General features: G+C 39.5%; 2 protein-coding genes across 8 annotated transcripts in view; one reads left to right on the top strand and one right to left on the bottom strand.

The window, feature by feature from the left end:
* IMMP1L (inner mitochondrial membrane peptidase subunit 1) overlaps positions 1-8,385 on the bottom strand; it is a 32,516-nt gene extending 24,131 nt beyond the window's left edge. The window contains exons 1-2 of one of the 2 annotated variants that reach the window (XM_042035669.1): positions 8,303-8,330; positions 16-131 (exon numbers count right to left, since the gene is read on the bottom strand). The gene's annotated coding sequence lies outside the window, so the exon portion shown is untranslated. Of the gene's footprint in view, positions 1-15; positions 132-8,302 lie in introns of both variants that reach the window. The other variant, XM_042035668.1, reaches the window with a different exon arrangement.
* Positions 8,386-8,450: 65 nt separating this feature from the next.
* Positions 8,451-20,453, top strand: part of ELP4 (elongator acetyltransferase complex subunit 4) — a 136,603-nt gene continuing 124,600 nt past the window's right edge. For 4 of the 6 annotated variants that reach the window (XM_042035522.1, XM_042035516.1, XM_042035519.1 and 1 more), the window contains exons 1-2: positions 8,451-8,624; positions 14,012-14,047. In XM_042035522.1, coding sequence (XP_041891456.1) covers positions 8,471-8,624; positions 14,012-14,047 — 190 coding nt within the window. In that variant the 5' untranslated portion in view covers positions 8,451-8,470. The other 2 variants (XM_042035520.1, XM_042035521.1) reach the window with 2 other exon arrangements.

Raw genomic sequence — 20,453 nt, 5'->3', positions numbered from 1 at the left:
TTGTCTCCATCTTATTGCCAATGTTGGTCTCAGAGAGAATGCCATCATTAGAGTAGTCCGCAGTGGTTTAGGAACACAGAAAACACAGAAGTCACACAGTCTGAGATCTTCAAACAAACAGTAAATCAAACCTGACAGACAATTAAACCATAAACAAACCATTAAACATCTGAAAAATACAAAAGCAAAAAACAACAACAACGAAAAAACAGTTTTAGCACTGTCAGAAAACAGCAATGAAGAATCCTTCTGTATGTTCATCAACACTCCCCAGTTATGAGCATCACCTTCTAAGGAAATAGCTTATGCACACTCTGCACTAAAAAATGCGTTAAAAAACAGGACAAAGGCAACACAGACAAGAGAGTGCTCACTATTTACATTTTCAGGTTAGACCAGAAGAAAAATGCAAACCAAGTGCTTATCACTGTTACTATTCTGCAAAAATGTTGACCGCCCAAACGGCTTTTTAGTTACAAAGTTCTAAATCCACACATGTACGTGGATTCAAGGACTTTTTTCAGAGCAAAATGGTACTTCATGAGAGTTTATGCAGTAAAAATAAACTGTAATCAGTATTTTTTCTCATTGCTCAATAAAACTTTATTAGTTATTTCTGAGCTGGTTTATGTGTAAAACACAACCTCTGTAAGGTCTTCTCCACTTAGAGATACAAGTATAAAAAAGTTCCAAACATCAATAGATGAGTGCAATGATATTCAGTCTAAGTTAATCCCCAGACACCCAAATCCATGAATAAAAATTCATCAGTTTTAAATACACTGAGCCTATTAAGCAAGAACAAAAGCATATGCACAAAAGAGCTTTTAATATATTTCAAAGCCCACAAGAGCCATGGTCTCATTAAAATTATAAATTACACAAACATGGAATAAAGATTCAAACTGCAGTGCAGCTAAGCAGATTACAGCAAACCCCGCGTTCCATATGATAACACACCATGGCCCTCCCAGATGGGGGCTTGGAACAAAAAGGCCATCACTGCAGCTAGGGAAAACCTCCTTGTGATCTCTGGTTTCTGTTCAGCAGATGACAGCCAAATAATATGTTGATTATTCTGTTTGTGCTGCTAAGCTTGTAAGATGGAATAAAAGCGATATGATCTATTGTGAACTCCATGCTAATGTGTTGCTCCACTCATAAATAATATACTGAATTTATTCTGAAACTATCTTTTTATCTGAGTTCCAGGTTTTAAATGCATGAACTATAATAGAAAGCCAGCATAAGCTATTATTTAATTTGATGGTTTAAAGTAAAAGATACAGCTGACACAATAATAAATGTGAAAACTGACTACTTACTGAAGCAAATAAGTAGAGGTGCCTTTCTCTGGTTTAGCAAATGGTTCTATGCCGAGGTGCAGAGCACCTGCAAGACATGAGCACACTCCAGCCCCACAACCTGCACTCTCACTGATACCAAACACATCACCAAGCAGGGCCTATGTGTGGCTTATTTTACCACAGACATCCACCCCAAACATGAGTTTCAAATGAGGACGTAAGTACTTGTAAAACAGAAAAACAGTACAGAGATAATCACTGTATAACTCCACTAATATTCTGTCTCCCTGAATTGCCTTCTTAAAAACTATTTAGGTTTTTAATAAGTGATCAGATTTTATTTCATCTAAATTTGCTCATTTGGTTTGTTCCAAAAATACAGAATGTAGCTTGCCCTTTCTTCCATAATACATTGCTTTTCTAAAAGGAAAATCAGGGACTGGTCATACAACTCCTTTCACAGATATTTTGTGTTGCTAAGAAAATTGATGATATTCTTACAATTTAATGTTTATGAATTCCAGCTCTTTCATGCCAGAAATGTTAAAAATTCTATGAGAAAAATCACTGTGGCTTGGCAATAGCACGAGAACACCAAGATCAAACACTGCTTCACACTTCTTGGACCACTGGAAGCACAACTGAGAACAGGTGGAAGCATGAAACTCCAAGAATGTGCAACAATTTTCTCAGAAATATAAAAGATGGGTGTAAAAAACCAAGCTCCATTACCTTTATTCCTTTGCTAGGGACACAGTCACAGCTATAAATCACAGAAATATTGAAAACAATGCTACTGAAGAGACACACATGTACTAATAAGCCTTAGGGCTAAAACTTCAGATTAATTACTCCCTCATTGCAATGAAATAACACACATCTATTCTTTTCATACAAAACCAAGACAGGACTTCGAAACAATTGGTGATGCTCACGTTTCCAGCAACAACCACAACCTCAGGTTTGGGGCTTTGTTTTTATTTTTTTTTTAATTTTTAATTGTCCCATTTGCAATACACCAAGTTATTCTGCAGTTACCAGATAGAGGATTGTTAGTTCTAGGACCTTGATAACAGTTTGGTTTCCCTCAATCTGGTTCAGTTTCTGCACTTTTAAATGTTAATATATGTAAGAGGAATAAAAATAAATTATCTCTCAGAAAATGCAATAGAGTACCTGGGGGAAAAAAATGGCAGCCCTGCTCCAAGATACACGCTCCTGGAATGGGATTCTCACAAATACAGCATTCTAGCATGGAATTGGCAAGCTCAGTGTAGGAGATGGAAGCTGAATCCACTGAGATAAAGAATAATGATAATTTGCTAAAATACAGCCTGGCTTTTAAAAAAGTGCCAGATATTCAGTGCTTTCTGATGGTTTTTTTCACCAAAACATTATTCCAAATTTGAAACAATTAAGTTTCCCTAAGTAGCCAGTTGTGAATCTGGCTTTACAATGAGTTTTACTAGGTTGCTTGCTTGTCTTTTATCAAACTTTATAACTCACCTGAAAAATCTAAAGTTTAATTCCTGACTACTTAAAGGCCAAAATGACTGTTTTCTTCATCTGCCTCTCAGTGACCTAATTAATTTACCATTCTGATCATATTATTCGAAGAGCAAGCAAGGCATCCCCTCTGTGCTCAACCCAGGTAGAGTTACACATCTCTACTGCATTATTTACTGCGGCACATCCTGGTTCACACCACACCCTGTGGAAAGCAGAGGAAAGTCCACTGAATCCATGTGAATGTACGGATGGCTCTGCAGGATCTTGTCCTCAGAGAAACCTGAGGGTTGTGCTCTTTTGTGAAGCCTCTGACCAAGATCACTACTTGGGAAAGACAGAAGCAGCAGCATCCTGACCTGGGGCAGGAAGTGCATCCCTGCTCCCAGTGCTACCCAGCTCCTTCTAACACACCCACACTCAGTCCAGCCCGACCACTGCTCCCCTGTCTCTGTCAGACTAAAGAGTGAGTGCTTCATAAATCCAAGACGGGCAATGAACGGGGACAAAACTGCTTGTTAGAGGATACGCCGCTATCTGAAGTTACTTCCACATGGGTGGTAGCTGAAAAATCAAGCTAGCATTCTTATCTGGAATATCTATGGAAGACAATAACCAGAAAACATTATTGGCTAGTACACTGGAAACCTGAGGTTCCATGTTTGTGGGTCTCACCAGAAAGTATGATAAATACAAGGAAAATAATCTCTATTAAATATAGCACTAATCTGTATGATGCTTATTAAAACACTAAGTTAAACTCACGATTCATTTTCAAGATTATTGTTCTGCAGGTTTCTGTAATATTATACCGCACAATTCTGAAATTACAGAAACATTAAATAACTCCTAAAATAATTTCTTGTCTTCAGCACATACTACTTTAATTCATGTCTCTTAATTTACTTCTATTTTTAAAGAGCTGTTTAAATTTGACAGGGGTTTAGATTTTTTTCCTGTTGCTCAGGATACCCACAAGGATGCATTTAGGTAACATCCAGAGGCTTTCTGAATACGATCAGATCATGTTTTATATAATATCATACAACTGGCAAGTCCTAAACACTCCAACTAATTCTTTCGTTTGCCACAGACTGACTGGATAAGTAGTCTTTAAGATTTTTCACACTGAAAAAAACAGGTCTTTTGGTGTCAGAGCTGCCAGGATTAAACATTCTTTCCAGTTGTTGGCTCATGGCCTGAAGATCCTGCACTTTCAAACTTATCCCATTCTAGCCAGTTCAAAGATCAGGAAAATGAAGCCATCTTCTTTGCAGCCATAATCCACGACCCATGCTGTTAGATACTTAAGAACATCTCAAAAGCAAACTACCTTGTTTCAGCTCGCAGCAGGAGCTCAGCAGGGCACTGGGTCACATGACTGCAAACCCAGCCTAGTCAGGTGACTCAGTAGCTAATCTCATTTGGTGACTATAAAACTTTAATCAGTACAGTCTAATACCAGCACATTCCACAAATGATGAGCAAAGCAGCCTGGCGATGTAACAGCAAACACTAATAAGATTACTAATTAAAACTGCCACTAGGATGTGTTTTATAGTTCTCTATCCCACACATAAATCCAACAGAAAAACATCACTGAAAACTGGTCGGGCAGACAAAGGGTTTGAAATAAAATGGACTGGTGTTTTATTCCAAAACGAACAGCATTTTGTTCATTGTCACAGAAGGACAAGAGCATACATGAATCTTGTAAGGCACAATTAAAACCTAGCAAAACCAGTAATTTGAAACCAAAGACAACAGAACACATACATCAATAGCACCGTGTCGTTGAGAAACACTGCCCACGCAATGCTGCTGGCGTTAACTGGAGGTCCCACGAGCCTACACGGGTAACCCACATGGTAAAGAGAGGCCATGGCAACTGTGCTCCTCTTATCAGCCACAAATACCCAAAGCACACTTCAAGGGCTGCTATTCTGGGGACAGCAGGATTTTCCCCAAATCTGTAGGCTACAGCTTTTGAAGAGAAATGTCAAACGTACTTGCAGATCAAATTCCGAACCATAACCTTTTCCCAGATGTTCCGATTGCTCTCTAACTCACCATTGTATTCCCTCCATCTTTTTTTCCTTAGGGAATTTTCACACCAAATCCTCTTAATCCACCTTAGAATCTTCATTTTGCATAGACAAGTAGCTGAATTGGACCAGCAAGTGTACAAGAAGAGGAAAACAAGAGAGCTTGATTTCTCCATAGCACAGTTAGGATTTGCAGTAAAAATTGACATCACCATTTGACCAGGTCTACATGACAACATGTGAGCTGCGAGGAAGGAAAGTTGATTATTCTACAGTTTAAGACATCCCAATATAGACACAAATGTTTAAACCTCTCCATTCTCCAATGAGCTGAGTATGAACTGAGACAACTGTCCATTGCCACAGCTCAGCTGACAAGAAACAACTTCCTAAGGCACTTCCTGATCACTTGAAATCATTTCCACATTCCTTAGTTTCTCTGCATTTCCACTCCACCCCTAGAGCAGAAATAGTAGGACTTATCTACCTCATAATGTGCATTTGAGGATGAGGGGTTTTTAGGGTAATGTCCAGAATTACAATTCCTGTGGTCTTGATTTCTGCCAGACAGCAGATCCTAGTGGGATCTTCTCCAATGACTGAAAATTCACCTTTCAAAATTGGACATGTGAATATAACCAAAACTTCAGAATCACTCAAAAAGAGTGAAAAAGCTATTATTTTTCCTAAAAATGAAGCATCATTGATTTAAAAATAATTAACTAAAAATAAATATGAAATTAAACTTCCATTAAATTAGTTCCTTCTCTATTTGTCTGAAATACAGGTAAAGTCAGATGTTGTAAGCAGTATTTTCATAAGCATATATTCACTTGGAAAGCTTTATTGTATTAAATGCTAAAATTTGAAAAAAAAACCCACCTATTGAAAAACAGATCATTTCCACTCGCTTTCTAAATCAGTAGGAATTTAACTGCACTCATCATGTTAAAATGTGAGAGAGGAAAAATGAACATCACAAACAGAACTACTGCCATATTTTAGAAGTTCAGTTCTTGTACTGAAAAATTGTATCCACTTCTCCATTATTTTGGTTATATATGAAACAGTCTGTCTTGTTGTAAGTTACAATGTAAGACACGGTTTCTCTACATTTGGAAGGATGTCTACCAAAAAAAAAATTGTAACAAAAATATCACTTTATTTAAAAATACATGATTCTGAAATAGCTACAAAGTTCACAGCTAGCAAGAGCTGGAAGGTTCGGCTGCCCCTCCCCACTGTGTGTTATCTGCCCTTTTCCATACAGCATCAGCTCGGCAGGATGACACAAAATACAGCTATTAAGAAAGTCGTTAGACAGTTCCAAGTCAGGTTAGTGACTCAATCAGCTCAAGCAGGGAACTGATAAGCACCAGGGTTTGCTGGACTGGAAACAGAGGAAGAGAAGGAAGTGACACTTCCTATTTTGCAGCCCTGACCCACTGTACCTGTTCCTGAGCCACTGAGATTTCCCGCAAACGTGCACTTTATCCAAGAAATACTAAAACTGGTAGGGGCACAAGCATTCCCATTTGCAAAATACTTTCATTATGTGGGCTCCAATAGAAAAGAGGGGGGAAAAAAAGAGAAAGAATTATTTAGCCTCCAATTTTAACTGCCCTGTAGGAAAATGAGGTAAAAAAAGTATAAAAAAACCCTTACATGTCAGGCATGTAATGAGAAATGAAAGAACAAAAGAGAGGGCTCAGCCCTGGATGTACGTTTACACCTATCCTGTGAAGTTAAGACAACCTATAATAGTGTAATTTTAAAAGAACTTTAAAAATTTTTAAAAAACAAACAAGGAAATACTTTGTGTTAATGAAGTAAGAAAAGAAAATGTACTGCTTGGAATGGGAAAAAACCATCACTGAGACTGAGTACATGGAGTTTATCACTTGATGCTGACAGATAAGTAGTGACTTACCAAAGATATCCTGATTGGGTTATGAGCTTCTACAACAAAGGTCTCCAACAGATATCCTGCAATTGTGAAGTGTTACACACACCTGCAAGCACTCATACCTGAAATATTTAGGGTTTTGGGCTCCAGGATGACAGTGCAGTGGCAGAGTTTACTGTGATATTCTAAAAGTGGAGACCTCTCTCTATGTTTCAGCCTCCTCACTCAGTTATACAGAATTTACACCACAGGATCCCACTGACAAAACCAGATTCCCAAATTCTTTTAAAAGAATTGTGAATTATGTTTGGGTCTTTATTTTGCTAGCCTTTCCTATTCCAGATAGTCACAACTCATTGGTCACGTATTACAGAAGTGAAATTGAACAGCTATATTTATTTCTTGCCATGTTTTCAAATGTCCTTTGATTTTCTCCTCTACAGACAGATACTTCTAACTTTCACTAAACAAGAATCTATATTTAAAATTAAACATTATTCAGTATTTTACAGTTTACCAGCAAATACAGGACATTATGACAACCTCTTGACACTTCTGATAGAAGATCTAAAACTGTCCACTGCTTAACAAGTAAAGAAGCTTGGCCAGCAGCAAAAAAAAGCCATTTCATCAGCTAGGGAAACATAATACTGAAGCTTCATGCTTGAATTGGATATGAAGGGAAAACTCTGAGGTTCAGGACTGCCCACATATTGTTGCTCTTTCATGCTGCTCATATTTAACATGAGGATTTTTTCCCCTCAATTAAGAAGAGACTCAAGAACAACAGGTGCTCAAAATTTTGGCTTAGAACGACAGTAAACATTATTCATTGAAATTAAAGTGTGAGAGTGAGGGATGTAGTGGCTAAAGCTTCGTTTTTATATTCTGCTGTGTACAAATGTCTTCAAGTAGCTTGGGATGCATCTGAATCACCAACAGATGAAAAACAAATATAAAAATACTTGTGATAGTGGCTGTTCTGAGAGGGGCTTCCCTTGCATTCAGACTACCAAAACAGAAAGCGTTGACTGACAAAGCAAGCATACTACAATTTGTCAAAGCATTTTAATGTCCAACTTTTTCTACCACACGTCTTGGTCCAGGGCCATCACACTGATGCAAGATCTTGCTCCCAAATTAAGGTATTAAACCACACACTTACTACAGGTTCGCGGCCATGTACAAACAAGACAGGGACCCCAAGAATACTCACATATTATGTTACACGCAGTTACGTAAATACGTTTTACAAGTACTTTTCCCTTCCAGGGTCTGATGCCGCCAGTGCGGCGCCAGGCGAGCCTGTCCGCTCCCGGCCCGCTGCGCTCCCGGCCCTACGGACACCTCGGGCATCTGCGGAACCAGGGGGGTGTCCCCTCCGCAGCACCCGCGCCACACTCCCCGCACCGGTCCGTGCCCGCTGCCGGTCCCCTCAGCCCCGGACAAAGAGCTGCGGTGTCCCTCAGCTGCCCCAGACAAAGCTCCGGTGCCCCCCAGCTGCCCCAGCCCATCCGCACCCCCGGCCCCGCTCTCACCTCCCCGCTCGCTGCCGGGCGCCTCAGCCCTTCCCCGCCCGCCGGCCCGGCACGTGCCAACAACGCGGGCTCCTATTGGGCGGGGGTTCCCCTGACCGCTCTCCCATTGGCGGAGCGCGGGCCCGGCCCTCCCGGCGCGCCCGGCCGCGGTCGCTGCCCGGCCCTGACATGGCGGCGGCCGGCGGGGCGCGGGGCTGCACCAGCTTCCAGCGCAGGCCCGGGGCCGGCCCCCGCCCGCCCGCTGTCCCGGGCACTCGGCCCTCGGTGCGCCACGGGCAGCTGCTGCTCTCCAGCGGGCTGCCCTCCCTGGACTGTGTTCTAGGTTGGTGGGAGCGGGACTGGGACTCGGTGCTGCCCCCCCTCCGCCCCGCCGCCCTCCCCTTTGCCAGGCCCTGCCTGCCCTCGCCTCCCGTAACCCCGCGGCTGCTCCCGCAGGCTTTTCCTTCCTCCCCACAGTCCCTGGGATTGGGGGGAGGCTGGGAGGGGGAAGGAGGACGGGGCAAGGCGGGATGTGTTTCCCGCCTTGAGCTTGCGGAGGTGCGGATCGCCGTGTGCAGTGCACGGCCATCGCTCTGAGCAGCCTTGCTGGAGTGCAGACCTGCTCCGTAAATTGACTTGGCAGCACATTGCTGGCGCGTTTCACACTGTCGCTGGGAGGGCTGGGAGGGTTTCGGCTTGGAAAACCATGTGTGCTGGATTAACGCGTGCCTGAACGCCGGGTAGTTCGGGTTCTCCGGTGGGGCAGTTGTTGGAATGTGTTGGGATTCTCAGTGTGTCTTTTCTGTCTTGCTTGCCACAGATACATCATTAAAGTGCCCCACTAAGATAAGTTGCACTGGTGTGACGCTGTTTTTACTACCTGTGGATCTGCCTTTGCCTGCTGTCAGTGTCAGGGTGTGAGATGGTCCCGTGGACTCATCTGTTGTGACTGTTGCTGTGTTATCGGTGGCATGAACTGGCACTTCCACGTGGATTGGGAACTAACTCATTTTGCTGGTATAAACAGCGTGGTTTATCTGTATGCACCAGGGCTGTGTGATCCTTTAACTCTTCACACAGTTGCAATGCATCTTTAGTGTACATACATGAGACTTCTAGGTGAGAATGGTCTGATTTTATTCATTCATCCTTGGAATACACAGAATGCACCACTTTTCTCTCTAAGGATATTCCATATGAGTAATGATAATATAAAAGTTGTATCCATTGTATAAAGAACATTTTGCAGCCTGTGTATCACCTTTTTGTGTGTGTCTGCGCTTTCATTAGGGATTAGAGTCATTGTGGAGAAAGCTCTTCCTGCTCGAGAGAGAAATATTTCATTAAGTGAGTGTAATTTGTGAAGCCTTTTAATTGCATGAAAAGAAGATTTGCATTAAATATTCCAGTTCATATTTCCTTTTAGAAACAGTGGATTTTGCACAGCATGGCTCAGAGGATGTAGATAGCTCCCGTGGTGGCAGTTTCCTAAAATACTAGGCACCTGCTAACACAATTAGTGGTTTGTTATGGAAACTGAGGACGCTTCCAATAAACTCAGGATCTCATCTACATTTTCCTTGTATTTTAAATATTTAATCATTTCCTGAGCTTACTAATATTTATACTTGAACATGAAGGAAATTCCTTGCCCTTAGGAACAGCAACTTTTGAAAATACTTTTAGATGTTTTTTGGGTTGTGACATCTCTGAAAACCTGGATTCTACGTTCCTATGTTAAACCTTGGGTAACCTCCTAGCCCTTAAGTCACTGATTTTTGGAGTCTGAGTGGGTAGGCCAGGAAAGACTCCTGCTAGGCATGCTGACTATAATAAAGCTTCCACTGCTGCCAGGTATTAGGCATTGTTGGAACAGAGCTCCAGCTAGGTGAACCTGTACAGAATCACTGATTCTGAAGACTGAGGAGGGATCTCAAGAATTCGTTCTCTGCAGCCTTAAAGGGGCTCAGCACTGAATTCAGAGTTGCTTGCTCGGGGCTTTGTCAAGTGGAGTCTTGAAAATTTGCAATGATAGAGATTTTGCAGCATCTCAGGATAACCCAGTCCAATGCTTAATTATATTTGTAGGGAATTTTCTTTTTCCTTGTATCCACTGGGAATCTCTCCTGTTTCAGCTCCCATTTGTTGTTTGTTGCCCTCCCACTGCACCTCAGTAAAGAACTCAGCTGTCTGTCAGTAGCTTCTCTTGGGTACCAGCCCATGGCCTTTGGGTTTTCCTCTCTTCTCCAGGCTGAGCAAGCCACTTCCTTCAGCCACTTCTCTTGAATAATTTCCCCCATTTTCATTCCCCTCCGTGGACTCATTTCAGTTTATCTTTATTCTTTCTTGGACTGAGGGGCTCAAAGTCATCTGGACCTCGTGTTCCAAGTGCAATCTAGTGAGTGCTGAGTAAAGGGGAACATCCTTTGCGCATGTGACGGAGCCTCTGATGGTGCAGCCCACTGTGCTGGTGACTCTACAAGTGTTGACTTGGTCTGCTTTGTGTCCTTTTTCTGTGTGTGGAAATGCTTCATAATTGTGTTGCAAAATGCTGTTTATGTGTTTCTTAAAGAATGCTGTTACTTTTCTTCTTTTGTCTTGCCCACTAGCCATTAAATAATTGACTGTAAAAATATTTAATTTTGATTGTCCAGAAACTGAGGACAATCCTTTTTTTTTTGTATAAATTCCCAATGGAAGTTACTAGGAACTCTTTTAGTCTGGTATTTTCATAGACATATTTTGTAACAGTCACCAGGCAGTCTTCTAGATCTCTTGCTTGGGCTTGAATTTAAGTTTGCTTTGTTCAGAATCTGTAGCCCAGATACAGAATTATTTGCCAGACGTGAAGATACAGCTTATGAGTAAGGGAAAGCATGGTGTTATCACACACAGGTCTAATGAGGAGCTTCTGAAGAGAGGAAAAGGCAGAGAATACAAGGAGTTTCTTTCACCCTACAGCTGCTGGCTGATTGTTGCATTGTTGTTGGTCGCTCTAAAGAAGTGCATTTCCTTTGCAAGAGAAGTGGTAGATAAGTGCTGTATTTCAAATGCTGTGTTACTATTAGGGCACTCTGCACTTCCAGACTTTATGTGCAAGTTTACTTTCAGGGTTTATGGACCATATATGCCTGATTTGTGCCAGAGCAGTTCTCTGTAATGAGCTGCAACTATTGTGTAGTACAACCATCACATGCCTGGTATTGAATGTTTTGTTTCAGGCTGCTTGAAAAAAGGTCAGGGATATGCTTTGAAAACAATCTGGACACTTCTCAACTTGCAAAGTTTGTTGTGCTTCTGTCCATAGGATCTTAAATCTCTTTGCTGTAAGTAGCAATGTGGAAAGTTACAAGTCTTGCTTAGATGTTTATATACACTACTGCCTTAGATACTGGCCAAGAAAAATTCAAATAGTGAAATTAGGAAGAATAACAAGTTCACAGCAGCTTTCTTGGGAAACGTAAAGATTTTGTCTCTCCTTTTGATTCCATCAGCGTTCCTGCTGTTTTTTTCCTGTTGTCTGTCTTTTGTTTAATTTACTAGTATTGTTGCTCATTGTAATATGAATATGTAACCATGGTAACTGCAATAGTTTTGCAGTCCCTCTAATAGAAGACACTTGTTCAAACCACTCACTACATCTGATAATGTAAAGACAATTCTCTGACCTGAGTTTGCCTTTAGCAACCAGGGTATGTGTACATATGTCGCAGCTCTGGCTTGTAGAAACAGTACCATTGATGATCTGAAAATACAGCTTGAGAGAATTTTGGCTGCACCGTTTGACAAACAGATTCTCTCTTGTACAAGCACTGTAAAAGCAGAAGAGACACTACTTCTGTCGTGGCTACAAGTGAACTTTCTTATAACCAAGGTTTTTAAGTCCTTTTTGCCATGAGCTAATACAATACTTATGGCTGCTTTAATCATATTTTCTATGTCAACCTAGGATTTAGTAAAATCTCAAAATTTGGAGCTATTCTTTACTATGGGCTGTATAGAGCGTGTGCTAATTTTAAACAACTGTTGTTAGTAACCCATGAGTTCTGTCTCCCTGAACAATTAAATGCAGTGAATATCGGAAGCATACTTTGTATCAAACATCAGTATGATTTCAGATGTTGGTCTTTTTTTTTTCCTTTCCCCTGTAGTACATCTTCTGAGGTCATTTACATTTATCTCCTGAATAAATAAGTGGAACAAAAATCATTGGTTTAGAACATGGGGATTCCATGAGTGATTCCAACTTTCTGATAAACAGCAGTTAAAATAGTTTGGGTTTTTTTAAATGTCTAGGAAATGCTTGATTACCTGGTAAGATTGCTGTAGATATTGAGGCATTTGTACATCTTGACTCAGGAGTTTAACTTGAAACATCTGCTTCTCTTTAACTATGAAATTAGTAGCTGACAACACTTTCACTGCCATGTACTGCTCAAATTGTGGTGCATCATGGCATGATGGCGAAGCGATCCTGTTCTGGTTTTAATTCAGGTGCTGTTATGTGGCAATATTAGCTCTTTTTGGCCTACAGGAGAGCAGTTTGTTTTTTCTCTTCCTTCTCGGTATATGTCAATATTACAGGTACTGCAGACGTTTGTGGTCCCACTAAGCAGAGCTAAAGATTAAGAAGTTGATCCAACTCATACTGGAATCAGTTTCTAGTGAAGTTTAACAAGCTCTTAAAATGTATAAATGAAAGATCCTGTTCACTAGAGTCCATCTATGCAGTCCAGAACTGACTTCTGGAGCTTTGGATACTGTGCTGATGGGATTCAGTTTGCTCCTAACTTGCTTTTAAATCAGTACAAAATTGCAGACGACATCCTGCAGTTTCCATGCAAAACACTTCAGTAGGCTCCTTGCATATGGCCATCTGAACACTTCCAGGGAGTTTTAGCTTTCCTGTCACAGTCTTACGTAATTCTTAAACAAAATAGTCTGATTTCAGGTTATTCCACTATTGCAATTCTTGGAATTCAGATTATAAACCAGCGTACTCTTTCCCTAAAATAAAACACGAGTTCTTCTTTCACTGTCTTTGTAAAGGAATTCATGGAGTTGTTATTATGTCCAAGACCTACTATAAAAGACGTTAATGTCTTCAACAGTGTATGTTTTCTCATAGTGTGTGTTGTGATGTGTATGATCTGTCAGTCCAGGTTTCACTGGGTGAAGTCCTACCTGTCTTGCTGCTGTGTCAGTTTTCAGCAGTAACATAAAAAGCAGTGGAGCCAGGATTTTGCCTCGAAGACTTGGGTGGGAATTTGCTAAAATCTACTAAAATATTAGTAGGTCAGTTTGCTTACATCCTTCTTGATACCAAGGAACATCATGTGATAGTGATTAATATTAATTTAATTTGGAGACTGTTTACTTGCTTGAGTCATCTCAGTAAAAATCTGCTGGCTCAGACCATACATCGCCACTGTAGTACTTGAGTGTGGTTGCGTAGAGCTCTGCAGGATCTTTTTACCACAAGGATGATAGTACAGTATATTGTGAAAGTAATTGTAATGTGCAGTATATAATTACATGTAATGTATAATTATTTCATAATAGAGAATTGTAGTAAGTATTGCAAAGGTAATTAAAATGTTGTTCACTTTTATATTTTTAAATTCCCCGTTATCACCTTTCTTTGACTTATAGACTAAGAAAAGTTAATTGTTCTCTAACATAGTATTAAAATGTAGTCTTACTTTGTTCTTCATTTTGTTTTGTTTCCAGGTGGAGGCGTAGCTGTTGGAACCCTTCTTCTTCTTGGTTAGTATAGAATATATAGATATTTAAAGCCATATTCTGAAGCGTTTCACTCTTTATTGTATTCATTAAACAACCTCTCTTTTCACAGTTTTTTGAGTCAGATTTTAAGAAAGTATTACTCTCAGGTTCCTTCACTTTGTCTAGCCTACAGAACGGACTATTGTCTATCTCAAGAATTACTGGAGGTGAATCAAAAACTTAATTTTAGACAGGCTTGAGCACCCACAAAGAGTACCCGAGAATTCTGTTTGAAGGCAGGGCACATTTCAGGTTTTATTATTATTCAAGTTGAGCACATTTCAGGACTTATTAGCAAAATACACAAACTAGTTAAGATTTTGTAAACTGCTGTTAGATTCAGACTGTTTATCATCACAAGTTTGGGCTATCTGAGGAAGATGTGCAATGCAGAATCTTGTAATCTCTTGGCTGCTAGAATCAGCTGAGAGAAAGGTGATGAAGCCTGCTTTCTGTCAGGGTGTGGGTGAGGGGACCATGTCTCCACTGCAGCTGAGGTGCCCAGCTTTCCTCTCTGTTTGATTGAGTTGACACAAAACCAGCAGAAAAAATGAAGAATTCTTGTATTAATCTTCATCCAGAAGGAGCACTGGAATCTCCTGACTCTCATAATTGAGAACAGTGACTAGATTTCAGCCTTGCCTAGGGACAGAGCAGACCGACACATGCCTGGGTGATTTGGGTGGTTTCAAAATTAGGTCTGTAGAGTGTTTTAAGAGCTTGCTGGTGAAGTGTTGGGACCATTAGAGTTTGTGAGAACAGGTAGAGGACACTGAAGGAGAGAAAGAACTGGAAGATTGTAAAATACAGCTTCTGGTTTTGGGTGCTGCTGGAGCAGACACTGGATGGCAGGCCTTGAGCTATGGCTCAAAAGAAAACAAAGATTGTGATGGATTGACCTTGACTAGACACCAGATGCCCATCAAGCTGCTCTATCACTCAGCTGGACAAGGGAGAGAAAAATCTTTCCCATTATACCCCTCCTGATGTTCTGAAGTAGGCTCTTCACTTCCAAGAAGTTGAGTCTCCTGGTCACTTGGAAGTATTTCTAGTAGTACTGTTTAGAATTCCTTGGCATGAAATTTATGCAAAGGCAAAAAGGTCATGTCTCTAGTAATAGGCACCCATAGCAGCTCTTCAGAGTGTGGCTTTTCAGCCTTGAGACAGATTTAATCAGTAATTTTCATTCATTTTCTTAAAGGGATGAAAACGTTGTGGTCCTAATATTTTATCTGTGTTTACTTTCCCTGTGGAAAGACAACCATCGCTTGGGAGACTGAATTTGTATCCAGAATTTTGGTTACGTATTTTGAATTGTTACAATTCAAAAATTGGTCTTAACACTAAAGAACAGCAGTGAGATTTGGGAAAACTTACTTGAAATCTTTCTTAGCCACTATTGGAATTATGCCAGTTGTTTCCCTCTGTTGGTATGGGGCCCATGTAACCTGCACTAGAGCCAAACAGCTTTGCCCCTGAGCAAGATAATTGCTCTCACTATGACTTGTTGTTATTTTAAGGCTAGGGGTTTTTTCTGCATTTTATCCATTAGAGACAGTTATTGATGTGTGACTGAATCTTAGAAAATGTTGATTTTTACATAAAGTATATAAATTAGTATATGGTGTGGTGCAGATTAATTTGAATAGTTGCTTGCCAGGAAAAATAACTGACATTACCTAATTCCAACCACTTTCAGTTTGAGAAGAGCTGCAATCTTGCCGTGATAAAGGAAGAAGGAAAAAAAAGTTAGAACCGATTATATTTTACATAAATCAGAGATTGTGAGACTAGATTAATTTTGTCTCCCCATTACAATATTCACTGCCGCTTCCAGTAGACACACTTGGTGGCATCCAATGAACCTACTAGCAGGAAAATTGTCATGAAATGAAAGAAGTGGTGGAATATTTCACCACAGGGTGTTGTGGATGTGAAAAACAGTTCTGTGGATCCTGATGGCTTGATGGAAGATTTTTCCTGGAAGGATTTTTACCTGAATTTTGTTTCCTCACATATCTGGCCATATTCAGTGGTAGGTTTTAATTTGCTTATCCCCTATGCTGGTTGTGTATTTGTGATCTGATATGAAACTTAGCTTGACAGAAACCCAAATGAGAATGTCTCTTTTAGATCTGAAAACTAGGTTTTTTTCCCAAATGAGACTTAACCATATGTTATTTTGAAACGTATAATTATATACAAAAAGTCTTAAAGCAGGAACTATATTTATTCATGACTCATTAGTCTAAAAATTTTGAGACTAATTTTTAAAGTTGGTGCAGGTAGCATTGTAATGGCATTGTTAGAATATCCTGTCAGCATACCAAGAAATTCTGTCATGAGATTAGTCTAGGCAAGCTTAATATTATCAGGATTGAAGCTGTCAGTGATAAACCTCCTAGGAAGATCTTTCTGCGTTGTACTCCTAGTGCTATAAAAAGGTTAAATTCTTCCCCCTTCCTTCAACATTCTCTAAGGCAAGAATAAATTGCATTACTTTTAGCTTAGCTCCCTTTGCAAATTAAATGCTCATCTTCATTATTTGACACATTATCTTGGTTAATTTAACCAAATAATAGTAGATTCAGGGTATTAAAATATTTATTTTAGCTGTTGTGTTCTGAAGATGTAGTGATGGCACTGGTTACTTGATAAGACTGTAAAATATTGTTTGAAATATAAGTGTACAAGTTTTTGAAACTCAATTCATAATAAAGAGCATTGTGATTTTCAGTTGAACTTAATTCTACAGTATATTTTTTTGACAGTGTTTTAATTATATGAAAATTAGAGAGTTGAAGCACATGGTATTCTCATGCAGGATCCTACCTGCCAGAGCAGCTTGAAACTTCCTGGGGTTTGTTCATCTAACAAGAATTACGATTTTAACTAGTAATTTAGTTTTAAAAAATGGTTACAGTAGTGGGTTTATAAGAAGCGTTCTGCCGTGGAGCACCATCAAAGCAGCTTGTTCAGTAGGAATGTGAGACCACTCGTGCTTTCATCTGAACCTCCTGCAGAAGATCAGCTTTCCAGAAGAGTCTCCGTTTCCAAAACAAACACGGAGAATCAGCACACTCCTTCGCCCCTTCTCTCCAATGTAGTTCAAACTGTTGTATGTGTGTTTTGCCAGCCCAGGAAGAGTTTCCAGGAGCATGTTATTTTGTTTTTAAGTGTAAGCCTTGTTTATATAACACATTCTGCATAGTGAGCTACAGCACCCTTGATAGATGTGTCCTGGGCACCCTGTAAGAACCTATTCTTACTTACCTTTAAAAGCCCCAGTTTTGACAAGGTCACTGACAGCTAAATGTTTTAAAGATTATCAGTAGGAGAGTTTTGGTTGGTAGCTGAGGTCAGTTATTAAATGTTAAAAGTTGTCTGGTGAAAAACCAGTCTATACTTGCACATTCTAAGCCTTAAAGCAGTTTCAGCTACTTTAATTAGCTACTCTTATTTTTGTTGGACATGCAATTTAACCTGACTGGTAAGAGCTCTCTTCACTTGTCAATATAACTGAATTTATCATCTTTTTAAAGCTGAAAAAGATAATCTCAAGAGAGGTACAAAACAGTGATTTGCTAAATATAATTCTACAAAATACTAGTTAGCAGAATTCACCTTCCTGAAGTATGGCCAAATGCCAAATATTGTAACTTGTATGTTTGACAACTGGTTTGGCATGTGCTAATTAAATGCAAGTGACACAAAGTATATCCCCTCAAGCTTAGTAAATGTGGACATTAGAAAAGTATCTTTTAAATGGAATTTCGGATTATTAAAATAATCTCATTTTATAACCTGCAGCAATTTAGAGAAATGTTTCATAGCTAGAGAAAGACACACCTTAGGTCACAGGACCACAATGCAGAACTATCTATCTGGGAAAAAAATTATCAATACTGATAGGCTATGACAGGCTTTTGGCAGCTTTAGGGCAACCTGTCTAGACTTTGTGCAGAGAAAAAAAAAAGTCATCGGTACATTACATTGTTGCAGGCTTATTCTTTCCTCTTATGGCTCTCATAATTTTAAGCAATTTTACTACAAATGACCACTGGAGTTTTTCAAAGACCTTCATGCTGTTTAATATACTGATGTTTGAAAGTCAGGTATTATAAATACTGTGTTTATAGATACGCTATTTGTTACTCTATGGTGGATTGTGTTCCTGGCGTTTTATTCCTCTTCCAGTTCTAGTGCTTATTCTGCATCCATCTCTTGGAACATGAATGCCTCTGTGCAGAGGCAGTTCTTTCTTAAGGTCACATGGTTACATATAAATTTCTATAATTAGATTTGTGTCCTTAATTTTTAAATAAATTATATTTTTACAGTGCCTCATACATATTTGCTCTCTTTTGTTTTCTGTGCCCTAGATAAAAGCCTTCAGATTTTGTACCTAATTCTATGGCCCATGGATTTCTTTGAGTAGTAGCTACAGACAGTCCGTGCACAAAGGTGTCGAGAACGTCCCTTATGTATTTAGTAGCCTATACAGTGCAGTGGTGAAAAGACCCATAAATAGGAATTGGTCTTTATCCTTAGTATTCAGCAAGGTTATATGTTGGAATTCATTGCACTCATGCTGACAATACTGCTCTTTCTCCATGACTGTTTCAGCCATGAAAGCACGCTCTTGTGGAAAGAGACCAATGGCGAGCCATCACAATAGATTATTTTATTTATGTCCTTATCTGTAGGATCAGAAGAGGTTTTGTTCTGGAGACAATATGTATAACTTCTAGGTAAATAAACTCTTTTCCTTGTATAGTTTCACGCTTCACTAGTTACTCACCTGCTACTTAGCTGTAGAACACTCTTTGTTCCAGAAGAATTGGAGAAAGCTGCACAGTGCTGTGTGACTTGCAGTGACTGGACCCAGAAAAGAGGCTGCAGCTGCAAGAGTCTCATTTGTTTATGTGCCTTAGTAGCTGGAAGTGAAGTTCACAATGAGGGCTGCTGTCGGGGCACCTCTTTAGTGTGGAGGCTGAGACTAAAGATTTGGGCCAGGATTGTCTTAAGTATTGGGCTGACTAAAATGATCAGAAGTGTTAGTTCCTACATGTGCTGAGTGAAGGTAGTTCTTTTGGATGTGGTGGAGTTTGGAAAGATAACAGTTGAAAATTTATCCTAGCCATTCAAATGCTAACTCCAAGCATTATTAGAAAAGTATTTCATTCTGGGATTCTATGAAAGTCATCAGTGAGCTACTGAAGTACCTGTGCTAAATGATTTGTTTGTTTATTTACAAGAAGAAAGCTGTACTCCTTTGGTTTTGAATAGTAACGTTGCTATTGAAGCCAGGGTACAATGGATGCTATCAGAAAAGCCCCATATGGATGCACTTTAGATCTTTTGAATACCACAAAAGTTTAGTGACCTAGAAATGAATCAATAAAAAGCATCCTCTATCCGACAAATTGAAGAGCTGAGGGATTCTTACAGATGCATTGACTTTAACAATTCCAGATACGCTGTTTGTAAAGGCTTTCTGAGACACATCTAATCCTTGGAGTACTGTAGGAGACTATGAGGTGGTTTATATTTAGATCACTCTCCAATACTTAATTTACTTTTTTTACTGTAAGTTTACTCTTATGAAAATCAATGTAAGAAGAAAGGAAAGGCTAATGCTAAAGTAATGTGTCCTTACACTGAATGTGTTTTTAATTTGCTAACTTGAACTTTCCATGTTGTGGAATGGCAGTGTAAGAACCTCTCTAGCCCTGTTATATTACAAATAAATCAATGAGTCAACAAAATTAATTCTAATCTTTGATAAGTCAGTTAAAAGGTTTATATCTCTGTTCTTCATTGCTTTATTTCTACAGTATGTTTTAACATTTCAGCATTTGAAATAAAATTTGAGAAAAACTCTTCTTAACTATTACAGCCCTATTTCTTCTTAGCTTAGTTAAATAATCACCAACACATAGTATGATTTCTTATATTTATCCATGGTTTATGGAATTTCTGTGTTATGTTTGGCACAAAAAATTGAGTATGCTCTTTACTTTCTAAGGAATAATTAGTATCAAAAATGATGATCCAGAAAGACTGTCTATATAGTTGTAAACACAGACACAAGCCATGAAACACTTGGACTAAATGAGATCTTTTCTTATATTCCATTAAATGCCAGTCAAGTATATATCAACTCAGTGTTTCTGTGTCTCAGATGGTGAAGAAGGTGAACTTTAACCTCTAGATAAAAATTAAGAAAGCAAGATTTTTCATTCACCAAGGATGATGTAAATGTTACAGCTGAGGATCCTTCCAGAGTACCTGATGAGTGTTCCTTTTCCTCTTTTGTTCAAAAGGAGGGAGATCGAACAAAATTGTCTCCCTCCAGTGACATCTGCTGCAGTGATGTGATTACAGG

This window comes from Corvus kubaryi, unplaced genomic scaffold (genome assembly GCF_017639235.1).
Source record: "Corvus kubaryi isolate FWS band 111438036 unplaced genomic scaffold, C.kubaryi_AGA036_p1.0 37384, whole genome shotgun sequence".
In the NCBI taxonomy this organism is placed as follows: Eukaryota; Metazoa; Chordata; class Aves; order Passeriformes; family Corvidae; genus Corvus; species Corvus kubaryi.
The sequence above is the reverse complement of the archived record's forward strand: the minus strand, read 5'-3'. Positions and strand labels throughout refer to the sequence as shown.